This window comes from Cyprinodon variegatus, unplaced genomic scaffold, assembly GCF_000732505.1.
Source record: "Cyprinodon variegatus isolate N-32 unplaced genomic scaffold, C_variegatus-1.0 Scaffold354, whole genome shotgun sequence".
Lineage (NCBI taxonomy): Eukaryota > Metazoa > Chordata > Actinopteri > Cyprinodontiformes > Cyprinodontidae > Cyprinodon > Cyprinodon variegatus.
This window is the reverse complement of record NW_015150807.1, coordinates 549,808-575,734: the sequence shown is the minus strand read 5'-3', so window position 1 is coordinate 575,734 and position 25,927 is coordinate 549,808. Positions and strand designations below refer to the sequence as shown.

General features: G+C 38.9%; 2 protein-coding genes and 1 pseudogene across 2 annotated transcripts; all 3 read right to left on the bottom strand.

Annotated features, from left to right (window-relative positions):
* Positions 1–4,952: 4,952 nt before the first annotated feature.
* Positions 4,953–6,331, bottom strand: LOC107091843 (olfactory receptor 11A1-like). Its single transcript, XM_015386010.1, has one exon. It carries the CDS (start codon positions 6,164–6,166, stop codon positions 5,201–5,203), a length of 966 nt encoding a protein of 321 aa, XP_015241496.1. The 5' UTR covers positions 6,167–6,331; the 3' UTR covers positions 4,953–5,200.
* A 9,158-nt stretch (positions 6,332–15,489) lies between these two features.
* Positions 15,490–19,053, bottom strand: LOC107091826 (annotated as a pseudogene).
* A 4,301-nt stretch (positions 19,054–23,354) lies between these two features.
* Positions 23,355–24,287, bottom strand: LOC107091825 (olfactory receptor 11A1-like). The gene has a single exon (XM_015385993.1). It carries the CDS (start codon positions 24,285–24,287, stop codon positions 23,355–23,357), a length of 933 nt encoding a protein of 310 aa, XP_015241479.1.
* Between the last annotated feature and the right edge of the window lie 1,640 nt (positions 24,288–25,927).

The following is a 25,927-nucleotide window of genomic DNA, read 5'->3' as shown; positions in this document are numbered from 1 at the left end:
AATTCAATTGAATTGTTAGTCACAGAAAAAAAGGCTGTGAGGGACAACGGGAGCTAGGATCAGTATAGGAAAAATTTAAATCCAGGTCAGATTTCCCTAAGATAAACAAATTTTCCTTTGATCTGCACACATAGGTAAGCAACATGCCTTTGGAATAAGATGAAAGACATTAAAACTAATTTTTTAAAAAGGATTTACTACTGTATCTATTTTTGGCTGGATATGTTTCACAGACCTATTTGGAGCTTTTGTGTCACATCCGTAGTTATCTGATCGGTCTAACCTAATGACACTGACTCTCTTAGTCTCGCCTTCGAAATCAACCCCCCCCCAGAGCTTTACTAGACTGATACACAGTGTATGTCATATCAGTCTGGCCAACTAGATCAATCTGATGTTGATATTACTACTGTGTCCTTACCCTCTAAAAATACAGTGGGCAGTGAACTACATAACCAATAAAAATTTTGTAAAAGAAAAAAGAGATGCTTCAGACACATCAAGAATGGTGTTTGCTCTATTAAATGCATTATGTCTTACATCATGTTTGGGGGGAACATTTAGAATTATAGACTTAATCAATGAGGAAATCACATTTTGACCTGTATGTAAGAATATAAAACTGACCCTAATTTGATTTCTGCCTAGGTTCTGGACCAACCAGCGTTTAGCCTGCAGACCAGTGTTGTAGTACTCAAGATCGGTCTTGGTCTCAAGACCGGTCTCAAGACCATTTTTTGATGGTCTCGGTCTCGTCTCGGACATGACCTCATTTGGTCTCGGTCTTGTCTCGGTCTCGGGCGCTGAGGACTCGGCATTTTATTTCAAGACCACAACTGTGGAAATAATGCTAACTATCAGAATATTATCAGTTTCTTTAAGATCCTTCTTTTTATTAGATGCTTGGATTCAAATCCAAGCAATAACCTGTCTCATTGNTCCACGTCAATTTCTGACAATTTACGGGAGTTTTCGGCGAAGCCTGCAAATTGTCGTAAACTGCCGCTAACCTGAAGTTCCACGACAATCTGCAGTGCCGCATATTGACGAAAATCCCACTTTTCATGCAGTGACACCCCCACTCCCTCTCCGGCGGGTCAGCCTGACGCCTGCTTCAATCCCACTCTTCTTCAGGTTAGTTTCCCCTATGGCCTTGGTCGTCACCTCCATGACCAGCAGTTAGCTTCTCGAGTTAGAGGTTTAAATTCAGTCACCAAGATTACACCCACTGCATTCAGAGCACCCCATATTGAGGAGTCCGAGTTATAGGACTACTTTTATGGGCAAAGGGAAGATCTATTCCCTTTCCTTCCACCTCCATCAGTTCCCTGGAATAGTCCCAGAGACTATTCCTGGCCTCCAGCCACATGGCCGCCCTCCAGAGACTCTGTTTGCCCTCGCCCACCTTTGGTGGGTTGTTTTGGTTTTCATTTGAACTCTGCGTTTCGTTTTGTTTTGTGCCCTCCTTCCTGGTTCCCCCTCCGCTCTCCCTGGGTTGGTTATTTTGTGTTTCTGGACATTTTAGGGCGTCTGGGATCCGCCCTTAAGTGGGGGGCACTGCCATGGTCTTGGTGCTGTTGTTCTTTACTTTGCTCCTTGTTTTCTAGTTTTATTGGTTTAATTCCAGTTTTGCTGTAATTTCTAGATTTGTTAGTTCTCATGTTTTTCTGTTGTCCTCTATTGCCCTCTTGTGTGTGTATGTTCCTTTCTCCTTGGCTCCCTTGTTGTCTCCTCTCACACCTGCTCCTTGTCTGCTCATTAGCCCTCCCTTTGTCTCTCCTGCTATATATGCTCTCCCTCTGCTCTCACTCTTTGTTGGTTCCTTGTCTATGCTGTCTTCCCATGATGTGGTCTACGTTCCTCGTATCTCCCTGGCGCCTCGTGTTTTGTTTCCACAGATGTCTCCATAGTTCTGGTTTGCTTTATATTTTTCATGTTGGATTTTGGACTTTTGGATTCCCGCCTCTGTTACCTGTGTTTGTTTCATTAAAACTGCAAGAGACCCCCTTAGCCTTTCGGCCTCTGCGTTTGGGTCCTCAAACCACAACTAAACCCTGACAATTGGTTATTTCGTATCTAGGAATCTATATAACTGACAGTTACACTCTTGGGCAGTTTATTTATATAGTCATAACAGTCACAACACGTCATCTCGAGGCACNAGATTAATTTTTGTGATTTTGATCATGTTTCACATTTTATTGTCACATACTGGCACTGGTCTTGGTCTTGACTTGGTCTCGGACCCTAAAAGTCTTGGTCTTGTCTCGGTCTCGATACACTCTGGTCTTGGTCTTGTCTTTGTCTCGGGCCCTAAAAGTCTTGGTTTTGTCTCGGTCTCGATACACTCTGGTCTTGGTCTTGTCTTGGTCTCGGGTTAGGTGGTCTTGACCACAACACTGCTGCAGACTTGTGGGCTTTCATGTGCTGTTTGGAATAGAAGGGTGTTTGGGTGATATCTATGTCTTCTGTCAAAACTCATTTATTTTTATCATATATAGGTTCCATCCAACATATTGGTGTCATGGTCTTGGTTCTGTTGTTCTTTACTTTGCTCCTTGTTTTCTAGTTTTATTGGTTTAAATCCAGTTTTGTTGTAATTTCTAGATTTTCTGCTCCTTGTCTGCTCATTAGCCCTCCCTTTGTGTCTCTCTGCTATATATGCTCTCCCTCTGCTCTCACTCTTTGTTGGTTCCTTGTCTTTGCTGTCTTCCCATGATGTGGTCTATGTTCCTCGTATCTTCCTGGCTCCTCGTGTTTTGTTTCCCCAGATGTCTCCATAGTTCTGGTTTGCTTTATATTTTTCATGTTGGATTTTGGATTTTTGGATTCCCGCCTCTGTTACCTGTGTTTGTTTCTCAAACCACAACTAAACCCTGACAATTGGTTATTTCGTATCTTGGTTTTAAATACAGTAGGAATCTAAATAACTGACAGTTAGACTCTTGGGCAGTTTATTTATATAGTCATAACAATCACAACACGTCATCTCAAGGCACCTTACAGTTCACCAGATCATATAGTCAAATTGATTCAAAGTTTTCTGACTAAGAAAATAACAGTTGATTGCATCAACTCATTGACTTGAATACAATCCCTCACACATTTATGCTTGTAGCGACAGTGGAGAGGAAAAATTCCCTTTTAACAGGAAGAAACCTCCAGTAGAACCAGGCTCAGTGTGAGCGGCCATCAGCCGAGGCCGACTGGGGTTCAAGGAGACAGAAGCAGAGATACAAAAAGCAGCTTGAAAAGGTGGCCCCGTCCAGGAAACACACAGCCAGGCAGACGAGCTCCAAGCCAGCTCCCATGTCATAGGATGAAGAGAGCACATCCAGCCAGTCACAGTCAGGGAAGCAGGACTACGCTGAAAAACAGGCAGATCTCCAACATCTATAATGAAAGGTGTTGATGGCAGTAGCACAGCTGATATTTCTCTCCAGGATGGTGTCACAGCCAGACAGGAACAGACGAGGCGAAGCTACTATGAGAAAAAGCAGAGAGAGCAAATGTTAGAGATTGAACTAACAGATTCTGCAGAGTTGGANGAAGCTACTATGAGAAAAAGCAGAGAGAGCAAATGTTAGAGATTGAACTAACAGATTCTGCAGAGTTGGAAAATAGAGATAGAATGAGGCAGAATGATGAAATAGGGGTCCCTATGTCCTCCAGCAATCTAAGCCTATAGCAGCATAACTATAGAGATAATTCAGGATAACCTGAGCCTCTCTAACTATAAGCTTAATCAAAAAGGAAAGTTTTAATCCTACGCTTAAAAGTAGACCGGGTGTCTGCCTCATGGACTAAAACTAGTAGTTGGTTGGTTAATTACATTCTCTATTTGATTCGTACCTCAATTAAGCTGTTTGAGATATAATTTCTAAGTCACAAAGATGCAGGATGCCAGATACCACTGACACAGGCCTACCTACTAGGTGTATTGGGGTAGCCAGAGGATTTTAAAAGAGGATTTTTTTCACCAATTTAGATCCTCTCCTACAATAAAACTATGTAACAAGATCAAGAAGCAGAGAACAGGTGTTAAAAAAAAAATCTGAATCATTCACATAATTTTATGATTATATAATTTATTTTGAGGGCTCCTTTCTAAACCTGAGGTGATCCTACTGAGAAGAACAAATACATAATAAAACATTAAAAGCATTTATTGAAATGAAAATTGAGTAAAAAAAAAGCTGGAGGAAAGTTAAACTTTGTGTTCGATGTTAATAAACCAGTTTAAGGAAGTTATGAGCAGAGTTGCTGAGCTCTGCAGGAGTCAATGTTTATGGAGGGACAGTTTGGGAAAACTAGAAAGAATATCAATTATCCATTCAGGAGGTAAAAATGTATGGATATGGATGTCAGCTTCAGAGGGAGAAGGAAGAGGAGAAGTAGGTAACTGTAATCTTTGTTCATTTCAATGTTTATGTCTCCTCCTCTTCAACTGTTTGTTGAATTCCAAATTCAACAGTTATAGGAACACATATCTATTTTTTGCTGGTGTTTTTCTGGTGGTGTTAAGAATGTCCTATGAAAATAATTATTTTCTTTTCTCTATATGTGTTATATTTCTGTCAAAATTTCATCATGACACTTGTCATCACAATTGTTGCTGTTTATAATCACAATGAAGATTCTTGATTTTGTAAGCCCTTTCAAACTAAAACTTTCTGAGCTGCTCTTTGCGTTTTTCTCTACTGATAACTGAAAAGTCAACATTGTACTTTCAATTTTAAAATCATACTTTTTTACAAAATAAATGTAAATAGGAGATGCATTTATTTATTTGCATTGAACTGAACCTTTCCTTATCAATGCCTTTTGCATATGACTTTAAACAGTTTTTTCCTTTTCTCCTACACAGCCTTACTTTCTGATCACTGCTGCACTCTGTAAATGGTAATGTTAATATCACTGTTGTAGGCTGCTAATTCAATGTTGAAAAGCTGTATGCATCAAACATTCATTCTGTATACACTCTGTGTGTACATATTATACTAAACTTTGTCGGTTTAAGGTACGTGCTTATAAATTTAGGTTAAAAGGTCAAAGGTTTGTTTCCATAATTTTTAGTAAATATTTGCAGAGGAATTTAAACTCCTTACCAAATTTCTTTTTGCAATTAAATATTACAATCGCATGTAAAATAAAAAATCAATTTTGCAAATCTTATTTTTTATATGAAAACAAACTAGCTTTATGATGCCCATCTCAGAACCAGCTTCTTACACAGGCTGCGTATTTTGGACATATTCAGGCCGTATAGAACGGGGTTAAAGAGAGGCTGTCCAGTAAGAAAATAAAGTGCTAAAAATATTCTCAGCATTCCAGGAACATGAGTCATGTTAAATCTGCTCTGTATGATTTCAAAGGAAACACCAAAAGAGAAATTGATAACCGAAGCGAGGTGAGGAATGCAGGTACTGAAAGCTTTCTGTCGGGTCTGTTTGGATCCAGAAAAACACACCTTAAGGATCCTCATGTAGGTGTAGAGAATCACAGGCAGAGGAACAGAAACTGTGAGAAAAGTCATGAGAAGTTCATAGATGTTATTGACCCTGGGCTCTTTGCAAGCCAGTTTAATGATGGAGTAATTACCACAGTAAATTGTATCCATGATATTTCCACAAAGCCGCAGAGAGGAGCCTAAAATGATTCCGCCCCCAGCAGCTAAAAATGGTGGAAGCCAAGTAATGGACACCAGGAAGGCAATTTTCTTGGAAGTCATCAGTGAATTATACTGCAGAGGATGACAGATAGCAACATATCTGTCATAGGACATAACTGCTAAGCTGGTAAACTCTACAGTTGCATAACTATAAACACAGAAAACCTGTAGGAAACAAAGAGGAACAGAAATATTGTGAACATCAGAGAGGATGTGAAGCAGCATGAAGGGAAACAAGCTTGTGCTGCCGTACAGTTCATTGACTAACAGGCTGCACAGAAACATGTACATAGGCTCATGTAAGCTCCTGTTCACACAGATAACAATGATCAGTAGAACATTAGAACCAACGATTAAAACATACAGAAACAGGACGATGAAGAAAGAGAAGTACTTCAATGAACCTGTGTCAATGTAGGCAGTTAGAGTGAAATATAAAACCTGAGTGGAATTCATTTTCATCCTTGTATTAGTTTGTAATTCAATCATAATCATGACTCAGTAGGTGAACTATTGACCAAAAATATCCATCTGTATATATATCTGTAACTAAAATAGTTAATAAAATTAACACATTAACACAATATCAAATATATAAATGGTGTGTGTTTTTACAAAGCAAGAAGAGATCAATCAATAAACTGTGGAAAAGCCACACAGCTGCAGGCAGCAACAATTTAGGACCTGTGATGCATGCTAAGGCTAATAACTGAGCTGAGATCTGCTTCTGCTTCTCTTAAAGAGCCCATCCAGAGAGACACTCCCATCAGCAAACTTTGATGGTGATGGAAACAGCAGTTGATTTTAGTGTACTGAATTACTAGAACCAGTTCATCACAAGGAATCGTTCAAAGGATTTGATCAAAGAATTACAGTATAAACACACCCACACACATATTTTGGGTTTTAGATTTAAAAAAGAAACTAGCATGGCTTCGGTCACATTAAATGCACTATTGAGAGTTTCAACTTTCAGGCTTAGAACAAAAGGACCCAGTATTCATGGCAGAAAGGCAGTTAGATTTAACAAAGCAGAACTGCAGAGAACAGCTTCAGAGTGTAAGGCAGGAACCCCTGCAGGTTAGTAAGGTTAGTGACCACGTCTATCTGGCGGAGGATGATTACAAGCGTGTGAGTCACTAATTTGGTTCAGTCTGAGCTCAGAGGACGTCGTAAGTTTTAGCCAGTAGGCTGCCAATGAGCCGTGGTGGGTGCCGCTCCGAGAGTCCAAAGCGCTGGTTTCTAGGAGGTCGGGGGACAGGCAAGAGATCAGATCCAAGCAGAAGAAGGAGACAGGATAATCCAGAGGGCAGGGCCAAAGTCGGTTTTGAAGAAATGCTCGGTTGTCAGTGCCAGGAGATCAGAGGTCCGAAGAAGTGCCGAAGGAAAATTCCAAAACAGCGTCGGGAATCAGTTCCAGGTTTGGTAAATTGGCTGTTCAAAGACAGGTCACACAAACAGATCAGAACAGGGACAGACAGGCTTAGAGGTCCAGAGGCAGAATGAGTCAGGATCAGGCAATCGGTAACACTAAGGTACGCTAGAGAACTCTTACCACAGGCTTGAATAATCTGGCACTGCTGACTGGTTGGAAGGCTGGTAAAATAGAGGCTGAAGCAGGTGGAACAGATGAATGGTAATGACAAATGGGCGGAGATAGGCAGGTGAAAGAAATGAGTGGTCCGGCCAGTCACCAGCACCCAGATCATGACACGCAACTGCATTTTCTGATCCTTTACCTTAAAAATAGGTAATTTAAATCAGTTCTAGAATACTTTATTGATCCTAAAGAGAAATTAAATGCGTTAATTTATAGGGTTTTGTTATGAGTTCTAGAAGGTAATAGCTGTAGTCTGGAATGATCACCTTTAGTGGCCAGTCTTCCAGGACATCTGGGGAAGCTTTGACTAAATGGAGGTTTCTGAAAAGCATGCTGGGATTGTCCATATTGTCTTTATTATCTCCAGATGTTCAGGAAGGGTTCCCTGACCAATGCAGGTTTTCTCCTTAGCTTTTTATCTTTTTCAGTTATTTGCTCTGATGCTGTTACCCCAACAAAAAGCAGCAAAAGAGATCACATTCTCTATAACAGAAACATAGATGATATGCGGCACATTGCTGTAAAAATGACAAATGTAAGCTTCCTTTAGAAGAATAGTGGGCTTGCGCTTTCTTGAGAAACAGTTCCTTACCTGGTCGAGTCTGTTGTCCACGGAAAAAAATTAGATATTAATAGATCCTTAATCCATGATGGCACTGGTCGATGCCATCATGGATAATAGCGCATTGTGACAGACACCAAATCCAGAACTGGGACTTGCTCAATAGCCAATACTGCATCGTTACATCACAAACCGGCAGGTGGCAGTAGTGTTCTTTGACAAACATGGATGTCTCCAGTAAAGCACATTCAAAAGAAATTACTCTTAATTAAAAACACTTATCACTGATTGAAAAGTATGTAATAATATCATACTTAAAGTAATTTCTGAAGATTGTATTCTGAATGTGACCGGACTTTTCCTTTCAAGAATCCTTTACCTGTTCTATAATCAAATCAAATACCTCACATAATCAAGCTCTTCAGTTGAATTTCAACCCCAGGAATAATAACATGGTTTATTAACAAAGCTCCATGTTCATCTTTTTGTTTTCTCACAGCTTAAACATGTTCATACTTACAAGAAAAACACACCTTCGTAATAGAGAAATAATGCAACTTAAAAGAAGCTGGATTAGCCATGTATTTCATTCTAGACTCAACGCCAAGGCTTGAGGAACAGCCCTACTTATTCGTGATAATATTGTGTTTGAACAACACAAAATGATAGCGGACACAGAGGGCCGTTTGATAATTGTGTTTGATCCCATTCATCAGATAAGCCACAGGGGAGATTCTTTCTGATCCCAAGAAGATAAATGACAGATTTGTGTCATTCTATTCAGACCTTATATACCTCCCTGGCCCCTATCACTATAATGGAAGTGCAAGAAACTATCAAGTCTTTAAGCTTGGGCAAGTCTCCTGGCCCTGATGGTTTCACTTCAGAATACTAAGGTCAATGGGGATCTTTTGGCTCCAGTATTGACTGGCATATATAATGACCTGCCTAGCACCTTATCAGAAGCCACAATATTGCTATTCTTAAGAACGACAAAGACCCTTCACTATGCAGTAGCTATAGACCTATTTCCTTCCTAAATGTAGATTTGAAGATTTTATCTAAAATTCTTGCAACCTGTCTCCAACGAGTACTTCCCCTTATTATATTATCAGATCAAACAGGCTTTATGACTGGGTGACAGTAATTCCATAACACCAGACGTCTTCTAAATATTATCCATACGCCAGGCACTGTTGTGGTTCCGTTCTTTTTCAGTTCCACCGTTCACCCACCAGAGGGTGCCATTGGCTCACTTCTATCTTGGAGGGCTTGCTTATGCGTCTCTAATACCCACACCTGCAGTGAATGTCTCATCACCTCAAAGGAGTATTTGAGCAGCTGACTGTCATCACCTCTTCGCCAGAGTGTTTGCCTGTTTTGTGTACTAGCCCCTCTGTGTCATGATCTCGCCCGTTTGCTCCTCCTTAATTAGTTATTCCTTTCACCTGTCGTTTTCCCTCCCTGCCTCAATTATAATTTATTCCTCTACTATTTAAGTTGTGTGCTTGCCTCCCATCAGCACCAGGTTATTCATGTGTTTTTGTGAGACGTTCCCTAGCAATCTGTAGTCTGTCTGTGTTCCTGATTTTGACCAGTTTCTGCCCTGAGGATCTCGAGTTTTGGCTTGCCCCTGTCTGCTCTGTTTGTCTGATCTGATCCTGGATTCTACCGGCTTCTGAACCTGGAACTGTCTTCTGACTTCGGCCTTGGATTTCCCTTCTGGACTCTGTTGCTGCTCGGCGTCGCTCTCTAGGAACTCTGCGGGCGTCGCCCGCCGCATCTGTGGTCAAACCTCCCTTCTGGACTCTGCTGTGTTCTCTGCGAACAGACTGAACTTTAATCAGGTCAGTGACTAGCTCCAAGTCGTATTCAGCTCCACATCCAGTCTCTAACCTGTATTCTCCTATCCCTGCAGAGATCCGCCCCGCAGCAGACGAGCAGCCCCGCGCACCTGTTTGTTAAATAAACGCTTTGAACTTTCCCACTGCCTGTCTGCCTTGCATTCTGGGTCCTATATTCTGAGATCTTTGCACTCTGAGCTTTTGCTGAATGAATCTTTGAACTTTTCTTGTGAATTCATGCTCTTCTCTTTGTTTTGTAAATCTTCGGCAGGAAACCTACAGATCCTCAGGGATTTTTCAAGTCCTTCCAGCCCTGGAAGAAAACCTCTCGAGATGCTAAGAGTTCTTCTTCTTATACATTTCTCCCAGTGCTCCTTAACATTCTGAAACAATATAGCAGTCTTTCTGGATACAAGTTTAACTAGCAGAAAAGCCAATTATTTCCCTTGAACTCTCCAGCAAGGAAACTTCCACGCCCAATCTGGGGGCTTCAGTGGGAGGCTACCATGAATTTTATTTATAAATCCTCCATCTGTGCCTAGCATGTTTTAATATAATGTAAAATATGCTATAAAGTACCTTATAATGCAAAATTAGCAAAGACGGTATCAACATTTTTAAAATACTAAGACAAGCATATATTCAGGCTGTTCTACCCAGTCCATTATCGGCTATATTTGGCATCCCTCCAGACACGGACCTTTCACATTCTTTGAAACAGGCCCTAGCCTTTACTACCTTTTTGGCTCGAAGACTCATTTGACTTAGATGCAAATTAAACAATCCCCCCGTCTCATGACCACTGGGTCAGAGAAGTTCTTTACAACCTGAAGTGTGAAAAGCTCAGATTTTCAATCAAGGGTTCCACAAGCAAATTTATGGAGACTTGGAGACCTTTCCTTTCGGTGGTGGGTACCATGACCTTGCTACCTGATACGGAAGAAGATTAAATTGTATATTATTATAATATTTTTTTCTCTGCCTCCCATGGAAAGTGTGTGGATGGATATGTATGTACGTCGTGTTAGAAGCAGGGACTGGATCTCTGCTGGTTTTCTTGTGTCTTGACCTAGATGGGGTGTTCTCAGGGTGGGTTGGGTTTTGGGAGGAATCAGCTCAAAACTCTTCCTTTCTATAACTACTATGTTTTCATTGTACTAATGGTTGAGGTATGTCAAGCTGTAAAATTCAATAAATAAAAATTAACAAGGCTCCATGTTAATCTTTTTGTTTGTTTCTTCAAAGGTTAAATATGTTCATACTTTTTCATTTGTCTCCTTTCTCTGATGTTCTAAGACGTTTACTGTTGTCTTCATTCTTCAGAGTCAAGCTTGGTTGTTCCACTCATAACTTTATGATCTCTGCTTTTTCTCATCATAGTAGCTTCATCTGGTCTTTTCCGGTTCGGCTGTGATTACATTCTGAATTTAAATATCAGCTGTGCTGCTGCTATCGACATCTCTGTTTATAGATAATGGAGTTTGGCCTGGTTCCAGTCTAGTCCTGTTTCTTTTACTCTGACTAGCAGAATCGGTTCAGAGTTCATCTGCCTGGTGGTGTCTTTCCTGGATGGGGCCACCTGTGGAGCTGTTTAAAAGTTTCGCCTCTCTGCTTCCTTTTGTATGTCTCCTCCATTTCCTTGAACCGCAGTCAGCTTCAGCAGATGGCCGCTCTGAGCCTGGTTCTGCTGGAGTCTTCTTAATGTTAAAAGGGATTGTCCTCTCCACTGTCACTAAATGCATGCTTGGTGTGAGAGATTGCTTAATAGTCAACAACAAAATGTAAGAAAAAGCCCTCGCCACAGGCTCTTCAAGGAGGGACATGTCTTGTAATTCAATGACTGGATCTAATCAACTGGTTTTCTTAACCAATCTTACAGTACTGTCTCTGTAAAGTGCCTTGAGATGACATTTGACATGTGAAGTCACGAGCTGTAGCCTTCTTTCCATCAAGAGTTCTCACCAGAGAAAAGTCTAGTCCTACTCTGCTGGGATTCTCCTCAATCAACAAGTAACACAACATAAAGAATGGATCCTCACAAACAATCTTAGCTGCCAATGTCAGCTAAGTGAGTAAACCATCTCTTTCTGGATTCCATCTCCTCCACTCATACTGAAAGCCAAGAAATAATTCTCCATGTTTGAGTCACTGAACAATTGGTATCTACTTACTTAGTTACTTCTCTTCTTTAGAGCTCGCCAAACTCATCTTTCTCTCATCTTTAGCCTAGTATTATGTCACAGGTAGTCTTTGATCCAGGGGATTGTTGGGGTCTCCCACTGAGTCTTCTGTAATTTATGGTAAAATCAAATCAGGCTACAATGTGATAAATGCACTGGAGATATCAAATAACATAGTCTTCACATTACTATCTGCCTTGTCTAAATGACCGCAGATTATTTTTAAGGAGGTTTAGAGTGGTATCTTTATCTCCAGAAAACATTGATAAAGATCCTCAAGGGATCTTGATAGTTGCTTCTTTATTCTCTCAAGGATGTCATATGTCAAAACAATAGTCTATAGTCATTGTGGACTGATCAGTGAGTTATATTTGGTACTAAACCAAGACATGATGTGCCCACAACAGTGCAACCACCTCCTGGGTCACGCTAAGGTTGAAGACATCTTCTGCACAGGCCTTCGGGACTCTGGGGATGACATCATTTTGAAATTTTGACTTTAATCTTAACTCTCAGAAGGAGCACCAGACAGTGGAATGTGGATATAAGTCACCGAATTGAACTTATTCTTCAGCGGTTCAGCACAGAGGTTTTGTCCTCTTTCTGTCTGTAGCCTGTCTATTTTAAGCCTGTCAAATTTTTTATCTCTAAAATTGAAGGTTGTTTTCCAGTCTGTTTTGCAAACTTTTTTTTGTCTCCTATCTTGACTTTCCCTGTACCCCTCCATGAAGGATCTCTTTACTTTCTTGTCTGTCACTTCACTGGTGATCCATGAGTACCACTCAGTCAAAAGTTTTGATGGTTGTCTTAAAGTGTGACATACAATGACTGAAATAAAGACTATTTTACTTAATCTTTTAATATGAGCATTTCATTTTTATAGTTTTTGTTTTTTTTATCTCAAATAAAAAAATGTTGCCCGGAATTCAGTAAGGACTCAAAATAAATACAAAATTAAATTATATTATAAACCTGTATTTATAAAATTAGTAGCTCCCTTATAATCACATTTAAACTTGATGAATTGGGAATAAAATACAGAACATAAACTATTGTCAGACTGACTTGATTAGTTTTACTCTGAGACACCTGAGCTGCTTTGATGAGCTCCGATAGCTCAGTGTGAAAAAACATCTCATCCCAGCCTCTTCTCTCCACCCAGTCTGTTCTATGTTAAGTTTGGACAGGTGTCAGAGCTGGTTTTTGGTTGATAAAAAGCTTGTTTAATTTTTCAATTGGGTCCTCACACAGCAAAACCGATCCCAGCCCTATTTTATTTTACCACCCAAGAAATAAAATACTTTCCTGTACCCCTTGCAAAGCACTCAAGGACCACTAGGGGAACATGCATCACACTGAGCCAGGGTTTAGAGGAAGCATCTCACTGTTTTAATCGGGCTGGTGTTATCTACATTAGTTTACATAGTCAGTGAGGACTCAAAAATTGTCTCTGTTGTAAATTTTCTCTGTAAAGTGCATTGAGATTAGGTGTTGTAAATTGGAACTAAATAAACTGAATTGAATTGAATATTCTCTCCATCCAAGTCTATTGCCACCCCAACCATTTGGTAGGCCATCCCAGTTTTCAGTAATCATCGCAAAGATGTTTATTGCAATTTAATCTCTTATGACGGGAATTATTCTATTAGTTCGTTAAAACTCTTGAGATGTGTTTTGAGGTCTTTCTTCAGAAAGCTGTCAGGCTATCACTTGCAAAAATGTTGAAAATATTGCAGAGATTGGGGCCTGATTAAAGTTACAAGATATAAAGGACATATGCAGTGTTGGAAACAGCAAAGGGTAGAATGTATGCCAAAATAACCATGCTTATCTCCGGTTGAGTGCTATAATTTAATGATTACTTTCAACAATTAACTCTGTGCTATAAAGATTAAAGTTCCATAAAAATTACTCTATTTTTTGTTTGCAAACACGGCCAATCTACCTCCTTTACTTTTACCAGCCTTTTTTAAAATCTGTTTCGTTGTACGATAAGAAATCCCAGCAGATAAATGATGGAGATATGGGATGGAGTGACCACTTTGTATAATGATTCAGTAAAGCGTGCTGAAAAAAAAGTGTTTCTGGTTAAATTTGAATAATTTGCATATTCTGCTTTCTGATTAAACAGCCTGAAATGTTTTTCTTTTTTATTATGAGTGTTTAAGTATTTTTCTAAAGACTTTAACACTCAGGTTAAAACATTCAGTACATCAGGGCTTTTTAAGGAACTAGCATATTTTTTTACACATTTAAACATAATGAAAATTTAATTGGGACAGCACACTATGACTTTGAGGGCTAAGAAAAATAAATAAATCTGCTCAAATAAGGGATGTGTTATGCACCCAAGAAATCCACAGCAGTTTTCAATGAGGAAGGAAAATTGACTGCATCCACAACTCAGGTAAACATGACGTGGGATCTACAAATTCTCCTCCAAGAAATCAGAAATTGCAATGTAGCATTTTCTGAAGTGATTGGTGGCAAAACAGCCGAACCAAATCAATCGATGTCTGAACTTAAAATGATGCTGGATGGATTAAACACACAGATCACGGAAGCTGAGGAACACATATGCATGATGGAGGATTCGCTGGCAAAGCTGAGTCAAGCTGAGAAATAACAATTATTTCTAAAAGAAAACAGATCAGCTGGAGAACTACAACTGACAAAATAATATTCAGCTCATCTATCCACGAAAGGGGCTGTGAAGGGCTTTATTCTGTGAATAACTTTGTTAGCTGTAAACAGACCATCCTGAAACCGGTGTGCTTCAGAGAGCTCTTGATTATTGAGCGTGGCTTTTGTACTCCAACATCCAGTTGAGCAGAAGGACTGCTGACCAGAAGCCAAGGTCCGTCCTGATCCAGCTAATTAAATCCAAAGACTGTTACACATGAAGGCAAACCAATGTTCTTCCAGGACCTGAGTTTGGAGAAACAAGGGAAGGAATTTGATGTGAGCTTTGTGAGATCTATTTTGCTCTTCTTCATCCTGTGACCTTGAGAACCATGTTACCTTATGGGAGAAATAAATATAGACATCTATCTTCATATAAAGAAGATTTTTTTTTAAACACAGAAGGAAGCAGCAACTTCCCTGTGTATCAACTTTCCTGTGTAACTCTTCGTGTGTCTGATCAGAAGTAAAGCAGTTGATTGGCTCAAACTTGTTAAAACCACACAAGCTTAATAATGTTTATTGCTCTGTAACAATATATGGTTTATATAAACTTACACAAGAGGCTACTGTTTACATTATTCACATTTGTATTTGAATAACACTGACTATGCTTTAAGATGATTTTGTTGTCTTTTAAATAACTATGAAATACCTACATGCCTTTATCATTTACATTTAAAATATTTGACTATGGTTCTCTAAGAGAGCCATGCACAGCCAGAATCAAAAACTACAAAGCTTGTGAGATGATTGAGGACAAAATTCATTTATGATAAGGAGAGACGATACCTTTATCATCCCCATAGAGGGTATTTATTTCAGTGTCAATGTGGCTTAAAAGTTGCTTTCTTGGGTTTTTTTTATTATTATTATTTTAAGTAAATGAGAAGTCAAATATTTAATTAATATTTAATTTTAATTCTCTTAGATATAAGAAAAAACCTGCTTCAAAATGCACATTTTAAAACCAGCTTCTTACACAGGCTGCGTATTTTGGACAGATTCAAGCCATACAGAACTGGGTTGAAAAATGGCTGACAGGTTAGGTAATACAGTGCTAAAAATATTCTTAGCATGGCAGGAATATTATTATTTGTGTTAAATCTGCTCTGTAAGATCTCAAAGGAAGAGCCAAAAGAGAAGTTGATAATAGAAGCGATGTGAGGAGTGCAGGTACTGACAGCTTTCTGCCGGGTCTGTTTAGAGCCTGATAAACACACCTTAAGAATCCTCATGTAAGTGTATAGAATTACAGATACAGGAACAAAGACTGCTAGAAAAAGCATAAGAAGTTCATAAATGTTATTGACCCTTGCCTCATTACAAGACAGCTTTATAATAGCATAATTACTGCAGTAAATCGTATCAATGGCATTCCCGCAGAACTGCAGAGAGGAACTCAGGAATATTGTAACACTAACAGAAAAAAAGAATGTATCCATGTGATGGACACTAGAAAGACGATTCTCTGTGAAGTCATCAGCGAGTTATACTGGAGAGGACGACATATAGCGACATACCTGTCATAAGACATTATGGCTAAGTTACTAAATTCGATGCTTGCATAAGAATAAATACAGAAAATCTGCAGAAAACAAAGAGGAGCAGAAATAATGTGAACATCAGAGAGAATCTGAATCAGCATGAAGGGAAACAAGCCTAAACTACCGTACAGTTCATTAACAAACAGGCTGCACAGAAACATGTACATAGGGTCATGTAAGGTCCTGTTCACACAGATCACAATGATCAGCAAGACGTTAAAACCAACGATAAGAACATACAGACACAGGACTATAAAAAAAGAAAAATACTTCAATGAACCTGTGTCAATGTAGGCACTAAGAGTAAAATATAAAACCTGTGTTGAATTTATTTTCATCCTTGTGTTAGTTTGCAATTCAATCATAATTACATTTCAGTAGATGAACATATTACCAAAAATATGACCCATTTGGATTTGAACATAAAGAATAAATCAATTTTAAAACATCAATACAAAATAAAACACAGGAGAATGTTTCCACCACAACAAAAGGAGAAATTAAGAAGTTAATTGTGGAAAACCTCAAAGCATGACAGGAAATGTGACCATGCAACAATTAAATGAGCTCAGATCTGCCTCTGCTTCTCTTAAAAGAGACGCCTCCAGCAGCAAACCTTGTGACTAAATATTCCACAATGAACTATTGAACTTCCGTTGTGGGGATGGACTGCTCTTGTGGGGCCCGATCCCTGGACCCCACATGGGAACTGCTGTTTTTGGGTCAGGAGTTACATTTAAGACTAAGGTGTGAATTGAGTGGATGATTAATTTAATTTAAAGAAATACTGTTTAGTTAAAGAGTTATTTACATAAGCACATTCATTAAGGGTGTTGCAATACACAAACTAAATGTGATGACAGGTATAATTTAAGACTTTCAACCTTGAGTGATTTTAGCAATATGTCATCAACCATTGTAATGAAGAGGTCTTCATTACTGGGGCTATTTCTATGTAAATAGTTTTTTATGTAAATAGCTTGAAGCACTTTAAATGGACTTTTGCACTTTATTAAAAACCAGCTTACTAAGCAAAAGGACACTTTATTTAGCACTGCACTTTAAGAATAGGTTTGCACAAAAGGAACAATTTGCTCAAAAGATTTATAAAGTTTTTATTGAATATTTGTTGTTTGTTTTGGTGGTTAGCATGTAGCCTTTTATTCTGGGCTCTCCATAGCTGCTGTCCATTAACAATTGGGGTGTTCAGAGCAAGGGTTACTGTCTAGAAACTTTAGCTAATGTTAGTGTAAAGTCTGTTGGAAGTGAGTACAAAAGAAGTGTTGTGGTGCTGGGGAAGTCCCTTGCCTGTCTTTTCTGTGTTATCTTAAGGGGTTGGTGGTGGGACAAATGCTTCCCTGGGGGTCCAGACACCATGTATAGGTTCTGGGAGAGACCATGGAAAATATAGGGGGAGTTGTGCACATGGCTTCCTTGAACCCCGGTCGGCCTCAGCAAATAGCCGCTCACACTGAGCCTGGGTCTGCTAGAGGTTTCTTCCTTTTAAAATTGAGTTTTTCCTCTCCACTCTCGCTACAAGCATGCTTAGTGTGAGGGATTGCCTTCGAGTGAATGAGTTCAATCAGCTGGTTTTCCATAGATAGAAAACTCTTAATCAACTTGACTGGATGATCTGGTGAACTGTAATGTGCTGTGAGATGACATGTGCTGTAAATTTGCGCTATATAAATAAACTGAATTGAAATTGAAAATTTAATTGATTTAAGTGTGTGTTTTTAAATGGAAGTGAGGAGTAGTTAAATTTCATGTAAATGGTTTAGTCCATCAGCTGTGTCTATTTAAGACAGAGATTTTGTGTTTGATAGAGGCTGAATGCTGTGAAGCTGAATAAACCTGCTGAGACTTCCACTAAACTTTGCCTGAAAGGTTCATTTTCTCACTGGAAATCCAGCCAAGAGGTCGCCTGGTTACAATCATGTAGCCTGCCCAGCCAGATTGATAAGATGTATACATGCTGTCGGGACTAGCAGGGTCGGGGTCATCAGGTTAGAACCAAACTACAGACATGAAGCAAAAACTCTGCTCTGTTTTTGTAATTTTGAAGTCCATGAAACATGTCAACCTGAGAGTAGCAAATGTGTCCTTTTTGAAAAGAAATTAACCTAAAGCTGTCTGTTGTTAAACTTACTCAGGACAACATAAAGGGCGTCATTAAAACATTGCTCTGTTTAGGTTCCCATCTTTTGTTATGCTAGGAGAAAAGAAGAAAGGCACTGAGAGTGATGAAACGTAAAGTCGTGCTGTGATTGGTCTGGCTGGATCTGGCTGGGGTCAACTGCTGTACACCCGACTGAGTTACGCTCCATCTAATTACATCTGGCTAAACAGGCAATCAGGCATATATACTTATATTTCATCACATATATAGACTTTAGTGTAAAGTCAAGTCTGACTTTGGCAAATTATCACCATTTACTATCAAATCAATCAAGGGAACTGGAAATGACCACAGCTCTACTTTAGGGGAGAATGATCTTCCTGGGGTCAAAACGTTGTAATTTATTTGATGGTAAACTAAACCAACAGGGAAAAAAATCTTTCATCCTTTTAATACAGATGTGGTCTATGAAGTTCCCTTCAAAGGGCAATGTTTTAGGCTGATTCACTGCTCCTTCACATTACCCAGAAGTTAAATCAGTTTTTATTTTTATCTATTTTTGCACACAAACAGGAAATTACATCTCGTCATAATTGTATAAAACTGGATGTTTTATACAATAATACTTATTCCTTTTTTATAGAGTCCATAAAGAGTGATACCAACAGTTCTAAACCACTTATTCTCCCAAGGTGTTAAAAGCGTAAGACTTGATTCAGTTTGTTCGGAATTTGACCACCATCAGCGCTGCTCTGTTCAAATTTAGGTATTAGATTGTTTCCACACCATGCCAAAAAACTGTTCCCTGTACTTCCCTGTACTGTAAGAAAAAAACTGTTCTTACCCATCTAAGATACAACAATGACTGCAGAGATGACAAGAGTCTGTCTTGTGCTAGAAGTTGGAAGTATATACAGTAAAAATCACATGGGTAGAGTATCGTTCCCTGTGGTGTTCCTGTGCTGCTGACTACCTGGTAAGACACCAGGGGTGCACGAACATCTGGTTCATCAGGTGCACATCAGTTTCACGAAGCAGGTTTAACAAATTCAGATTAAAATCCACAACTCTAAATTGATCTAGCCTTAACTCTGAGCCTTAACTCTGAACTCTGAGTGTTCGGTTCACAACGGCTGTTAAGAATTAGATCAATCAATTTTAAGTGGGTCCACTCAGAGTTAAGCGTGTGCATAACAAGTATGAAAAGCTATTATCAGAGGAGCACCAATTCAACGAGTCACCATGACAACAGGCGACAGGAAGGGCCTATTTCACCCCACTGGAACCAGAGATTTTAATGCAGAAACGCAAAAGAAATCAAATAAAAAAAAGGAGAGTGTGTCAAAAAACAGAGAAACAGCACTGCAGCTGCAATGGAGAGGAAGGTGGCGAAGGAGAAGATTGTTACTTGAGTTAATGTTTAGGTTCATATGAAGTGGACTATGGCAGGCCATTTTAACATTTATTGAAAGCACTCCTCTATATTGTTTAATTTGTAAATTACTAACATAAGATTCTTCCTGATCAAAATCTTACTCTTAGACTGAACTGTAATAACATGTTTCCTGAATTACATTTTTGTAGTAGAAACTGAAATTTAGAAAGTAAAAAATATATACTAAAAGGAATTAAGTTCTATATATCTAGGAATGTTTACACATTGTAATTGGCTGTTCTGACATTTATCAGCTTGACTGAAAATGTATTTATGATATCTGAAAAAAAAATTTCATAGTTAAAGTAATACAAATGCTGACGAGTAATATTAGGAGTACAGAGATTCAATTCAATTCAGTTTATTTATATAGTGCCAATTCACAACACGTCATCTCAAGGCACTTTACAGTTCACTAGATCATACAGTCAAATTGATTAAACGTTTTCTATCTAAGGAAAACCAGTTGATTCCATCGACTCATTGATTTGAATGCAATCCCTCACACTAAGCATGCTTGTAGAAACAGTGGAGAGGAAAAACTCCCTTTTAACAGTAAGGAACCTCCAGAAGAACCAGGCAGAGATCTGAAATTAATTCATTTATAGACATCAAGAATGTTTATTCTAGATGTGGAGAATTTCAATTTGTTGAAATTCTCCACATCAAAATAGTTTGAAATGGCCATTTAGACAAAGAAAAACTTTTTTTTCAGATATCAGGAATTTATGAATGTATGTTCACGAAAACCAGTACATATCAAAACGGCCTACCATAAAGGTTATTACCATGAAAATATTACAGGATTATTTCTTCAATGGAAGCAGATCAGTGTATTTATCTAGGTGAAATCTTCTGGCAGTAGGTAAAAATGTAGTCTAAAAACGTTCTATTATATAGAACCTGTGGATCATCACGCCTCTCTCCTCATGTTGATTCAGTCTTCTTTAACATAGTAAAGGAGCTGTTTGCAGCTGCGCTTCAGATGTTATTGTCCCAATAAATGGTCGTTATAAGCGGTTATCAGGCCCATAGGTTGGCCTCAGATTGTGCCATTAGACTCATTAGGTTATCATCTGGTGAATCCTAACCATAAAGTAATTGCTTTTCCCCCATGGAATGAATTAATCAATTATGTGTGATCTGAAAATTATTTCAGTATTTCTTCATGTACTGCAAATATAACTAAATAAAAAAAAGATCCACATTTTGCTCATATTTAAAAAAACAAAAGAAGCAATTTCATGCCCTGCCAGGTGAGTTGTAGAATCCTCTCCCTATAAATATTTAATTCTCTTTGAAAAAGTGCTGATCATTCTTTCACAAGATCCTCGTCGAACAGACATGCAATTTTTGATTTTAAAACCTAATGTCTGTAATGGACCTTGTGAATGACATAAATATTTCTTTGCACAAAACTACGGCCTAAATTGTACTGAATCGGGAAATAACACAACCTGATTGGTTGTAAGGAGAGCAGAGACAGAGGACATTCTGACCAGGTTAGCTCTGGGGAGAATGTTACTATGGTGACTGAAACAGAGGTTAAATAAACTCTCCATGTGAACTGTAAAAGCCAGAGTATCTCTGTTTCCCTGGTTAAGACAACTTAGAGTATTCGGTAAAACTGCTTCGGGAAACGGACCCCAGACCCCAGACAGGCTTACAAACTGTTTGTCAGTCTTCCGTATCCTTTAAAGGAATAGTACACCCAAAACATGATTAGCCTTCATTTTCTACTCACCCCCATGCTGAACAACACTCTGGAGTACTTTTTTGATATCTCAAATGCATCTGGAGATCTGGGAGGCTTCTTGCTGTCTGCTGACACTCAAATAATGGAGGTCTATAGTGCCCGAGGCAGAAAGGTCCATAAAAGTCCACAAAGTCAATATTCCTCCATTCTGCTCGTCCAATGTATTCCAAGTGTCCTGAGTGGGTAGCGTCCATAATTTACTCGAAACGAAGTCATTTAGAATGTTTTTAGAGCATAAACAGTAGTGTATAGGATTTCCTAAAAGCGCGTTCACGAGTCTACGGAAACCGCGGCAGACCAAACAAGACGAAAGTGCGCATTCAGCTCGGCAAAGAACTCATGCTCTTCCTCAACACTGAAGTCCTCAGATATTTTTCTTTCGTTGTTTCTTTCTTTGCACAGGTAAACAGCACATTTCTTCTTCTACGCTTGCATTATCGGCAGAGCAGACGCTGAATGCGCACTTTCTTCTGGTTTGGTCTGCCGTGGTTTCCGTAGACTCGTGAACGCGCTTTTAGGAAATCCTATACACTACTGTTTATGCTCTAAAAACATTCTAAATGACTTTGTTTCGAGTAAATTATGGATGCTACCCACTCAGGACACTTGGAATACATTGGACGAGCAGTATGGAGGAATATTGAAACGTTTTTTGTGGACTTTTATGGACCTTTCTGCCTTGGGCACCATAGACCTCCATTATTTGAATGTCAGCAGACAGCAAGAAGCCTCCCAGATCTCCAGATGCATTTGAGATATCAAAAAAGTACTCCAGAGTGTTGTTCAGCATGGGGGTGAGTAGAAAATGAAGGCTAATCATGTTTTGGGTGTACTATTCCTTTAAGCTGTGCATGATTTTTGTTATGTTAATTTGATATTCCCTCCTCTAACATTCAGCTTTTAATTCACTCTATTTATATAGTGCTAACTCACAAAACGTCTTCTCAAGGCACTTTACAGAGACCATTCAATTAGATCATACACTCAGATTGTTAAAAAGTGTCTATCCAATCATTTACTTGCTGGACATGCTCCTCCTGAAAGAGCATGGGGATGAGCAGTAGATATTTGCTTGCATTTTGTGGTTAACTCTTCAGCAATCCCTCAAAATGAGCAGGCATGATGTAACAGTGGAGAGGAAAACTCTCTTTTAACAAGAAGAAGCCTCCAGTATAAACAGGCAAAGTGTGAGCGGCTGTCAAGGAGAGAGAAGCAGACATACAAAAGAATTATACAAGCAATGATCCTTAAAAACTTTATATGTTAGAAAAAGTAAACAGTGAGCTAGATCCACTGTCTAAAAAAATTAACTGATAGGGAGACAAGTTCTGAGTCAGATTTCATAGCAAAGTGATGAAAGAGAGAACATACATTTAGTCACAGTAAAAGCTTAGGGCCAAGCCAAGAGAGAAATAGGAATAAGCACAAAAAAAAAGGCCCATGCCCTGTATTACACTACGTTCAGGCATTTACACGCATACTGAATATGGTATACTAGACATAGGCTCCACCAGGAACTCTAACCACCATCAGTAGGCAATGCAAGTGAAGTGTCTTCCCCAAGGACATACCGAAACCCTTCGGCAGCAGGGCGAAATCTTGCATCCAACGCCATCATCACCCCTTCATGCCAGCAGCCCAGCTGATCTTTCTCTCAAGGATCATGTCACAGCTAAAAAGGAACAGACTGGATGAAGCTACTATGGCAAAAAGTGCAGAGAGAACACAAACTGTGGCATTTAACAAACAAATGCTGCAGAATGGTCACAAATTTCATAACATGATGACTTAATGAGAGGAATCAAGTCATGCCACTGCCATAAGAGCAGATTAATTTCAGTGACAGGACTAGTTAATAGTTGCTTTCATATGTTTTTTGATTTTGCAAAAAATCCTTACAATCAAAGATTTACACATAATTTAATTTTCCTTTTCTCAGACATGAGAACCAACCTGCCTCATGATATAAATTTGGGAACCAGTTTTTTACACAGGTTTCGTATCTTAGACATATTAAGACCATACAGAAGAGGGTTTAAGAAAGGTTGACAGTTTAGATAGTACAGTGCTAAAAATATTCTTAACATACCAGGAACGTTATTCATGTTAAATCTGCTCTCTAGGATCTCAAAGGAAACACCAAAAGAGAAATTGATAACAGAAGCAAGGTGAGGAGTGCAGGTGCTGACAGCTTTCTGCCGGGTCTCTTTAGACCCCGAAAAACACACTTTAAGAATCCTCATATAGGTGTATAAAATAATAGAAATAGGAGCAAAGGCTGCGAGAATAAGCATTACCAGTTCATAGATGTTATTGACTCTGGGCTCGTTACAAGCCAGTTTAATAACAGAGTGATTAGTGCAGTAAATCTTATTAAGGACATTTTCACAAAACTGTAGAGAGGAACTCATGAGTATGGTGACTCCAACGGTGATGAAAGAATATATCCATGTGACAGACACTAGGAAGACGATTCTCTGGGAAGTCATCAGTGAGTTATACTGCAGAGGACGACAGATAGCAACATATCTGTCATAAGACATAACAGCTAAGTTACCGAATTCTACACTTCCATAGGTATACATACAGAAAATCTGCAGGAAACAAAGAGGAGCAGAAATAATGTGAACATCAGAGAGGATCTGAATCAGCATGAAGGGAAACAAGCTTGTGCTGCCAAACAGTTCATTAACAAACAGGCTGCAAAGAAACATGTACATAGGCTCATGTAAGCTCCTGTTCAGACAGATAACAACGATCAGTAGAACATTAGAACCAATGATTAGAACATACAGACACAAGACTATAAAGAAAGATAAGTACTTCAATGAACCAGTGTCAATGTATGCACTTAGAGTGAAATATAACACCTGTGTTGAATTAATTCTCATCCTTGTATTAGTTTGTAATTCTATCATAATCATGATTCAGTGGGTTACCCACTCCCCCAATAGTTATCCATTTGTCTATAAACTAAAACAGAAAGTCAATTTTAAAACATCAACACGAAATAAGACACGGAGGCATGTTTCCACCAAAGAAGAGATCAAAAAGTTAATGTGCAACTCAACAAGTTGCAGTTTTCCAACAACACAACAACCATTCAGGACCTAGGACCTGTGCCAGGACTAATAACTGAGCTCAGATCTGCTAATCTTAAAGAGTCCAAACAGAGACACCCCCAGCAGCAAAACTCGATGGTGACAGAAAAGACGGTTCATTGAATATTACATAATAAGCTATTGTCCTCCAGTGGATATGTTTGGGTTTCTTAGCTACCAGAAGGACTACTCTTTCATAACATGCTTTAGTCAATTTCATACCTTGTCGGAGGGATAATTCCTGTTTTTCAGGAGAGGGCTCAGCCCATTATGTACAGTAAAATTAATTCTTGCTGCTATAGAAAATCAAGACATTTTGGAAAATTTTATGATGTCATTTTTTTTTTTTAAACAGTTTGGGTTGGGGAAGGGCACACTAAAAATTACATCTTTAGGAATACCCAACTAGAAATAGTTCTAATATGATCTAAATGCATTAATTTAGGGGGTTGTTTTTACGCGATCAGCTTGAAGTAAGGGCAGCTTTAATTGATGACCTTCTTACACAATGCAGTTTTAGTAATATTTTGTGATTCAGTATGAATTAAGGTATAATGTGTGCAAATCACTGTTTATCAGCAAATGAAATTTCATTTGTTTTCTTTATAATGTGCCAATTAACAACGCATCATCTTAGAGCACTTTATAGGACTATTCAGCAAAGTTATTAAGTATTCAGGGATATTCAGGCGTGGTCAGGAGCACTGGAATGGTCCTTCCCATCTTGGGCTCACCCAGTTCTTCCTTCTGAGGACTTTGATGAACACCCGGTCCCCTGGTCTCACTGCTTGCGGATCATGTGGATCTAAGGTTCCTCTGGAAGTGAATTTGCATTGGATATCTCTTTAGACTGCAACATATCTCTCATGTGATCGGCTATTGTCTTTTCTTCCCCCTTAGGTGGCGTTTATGTTGTGAACAGAGTTATTTTCATGTGCAGTTTTACTAGGCCCAGGCACTCTGGCCATGGCCTCTTTGTTTCTTCCATACACTTTTTAAGCCCAAATTTAACTGTCCCATTTGTTCTTTCCACAAGTCCTGTACTTTGTGGTTGATAAGCACAGTGATTCTTTAAGGTTATTTGTAACCTGCTTGCCATTTGTTAAATCACCTGATTCACAAAAAAAAGGACTATTATCACTGCAAATTTTCTGTGGGATGCAAAGTTTAAAACAACAACTTTGCATATAGCTTTAGCTACTGTCAATGCATCTGTGTGCTTTACTGGGACTATTTCAACCCATTTTGAAAATGCATCAATCATTACTAGACAGTATTTGTAACGGCCACTTTGTGTTAGTCAATAAAATCCATATGCATTACTTCAAAGATTCCCTACCGATCTGGAAAATGTCCCCGTTTTGGTCTTATATTACCTTGAGGATTATGTCTAACACAGATTTTACAGGCTTTACAAAACTTTTTTTGTG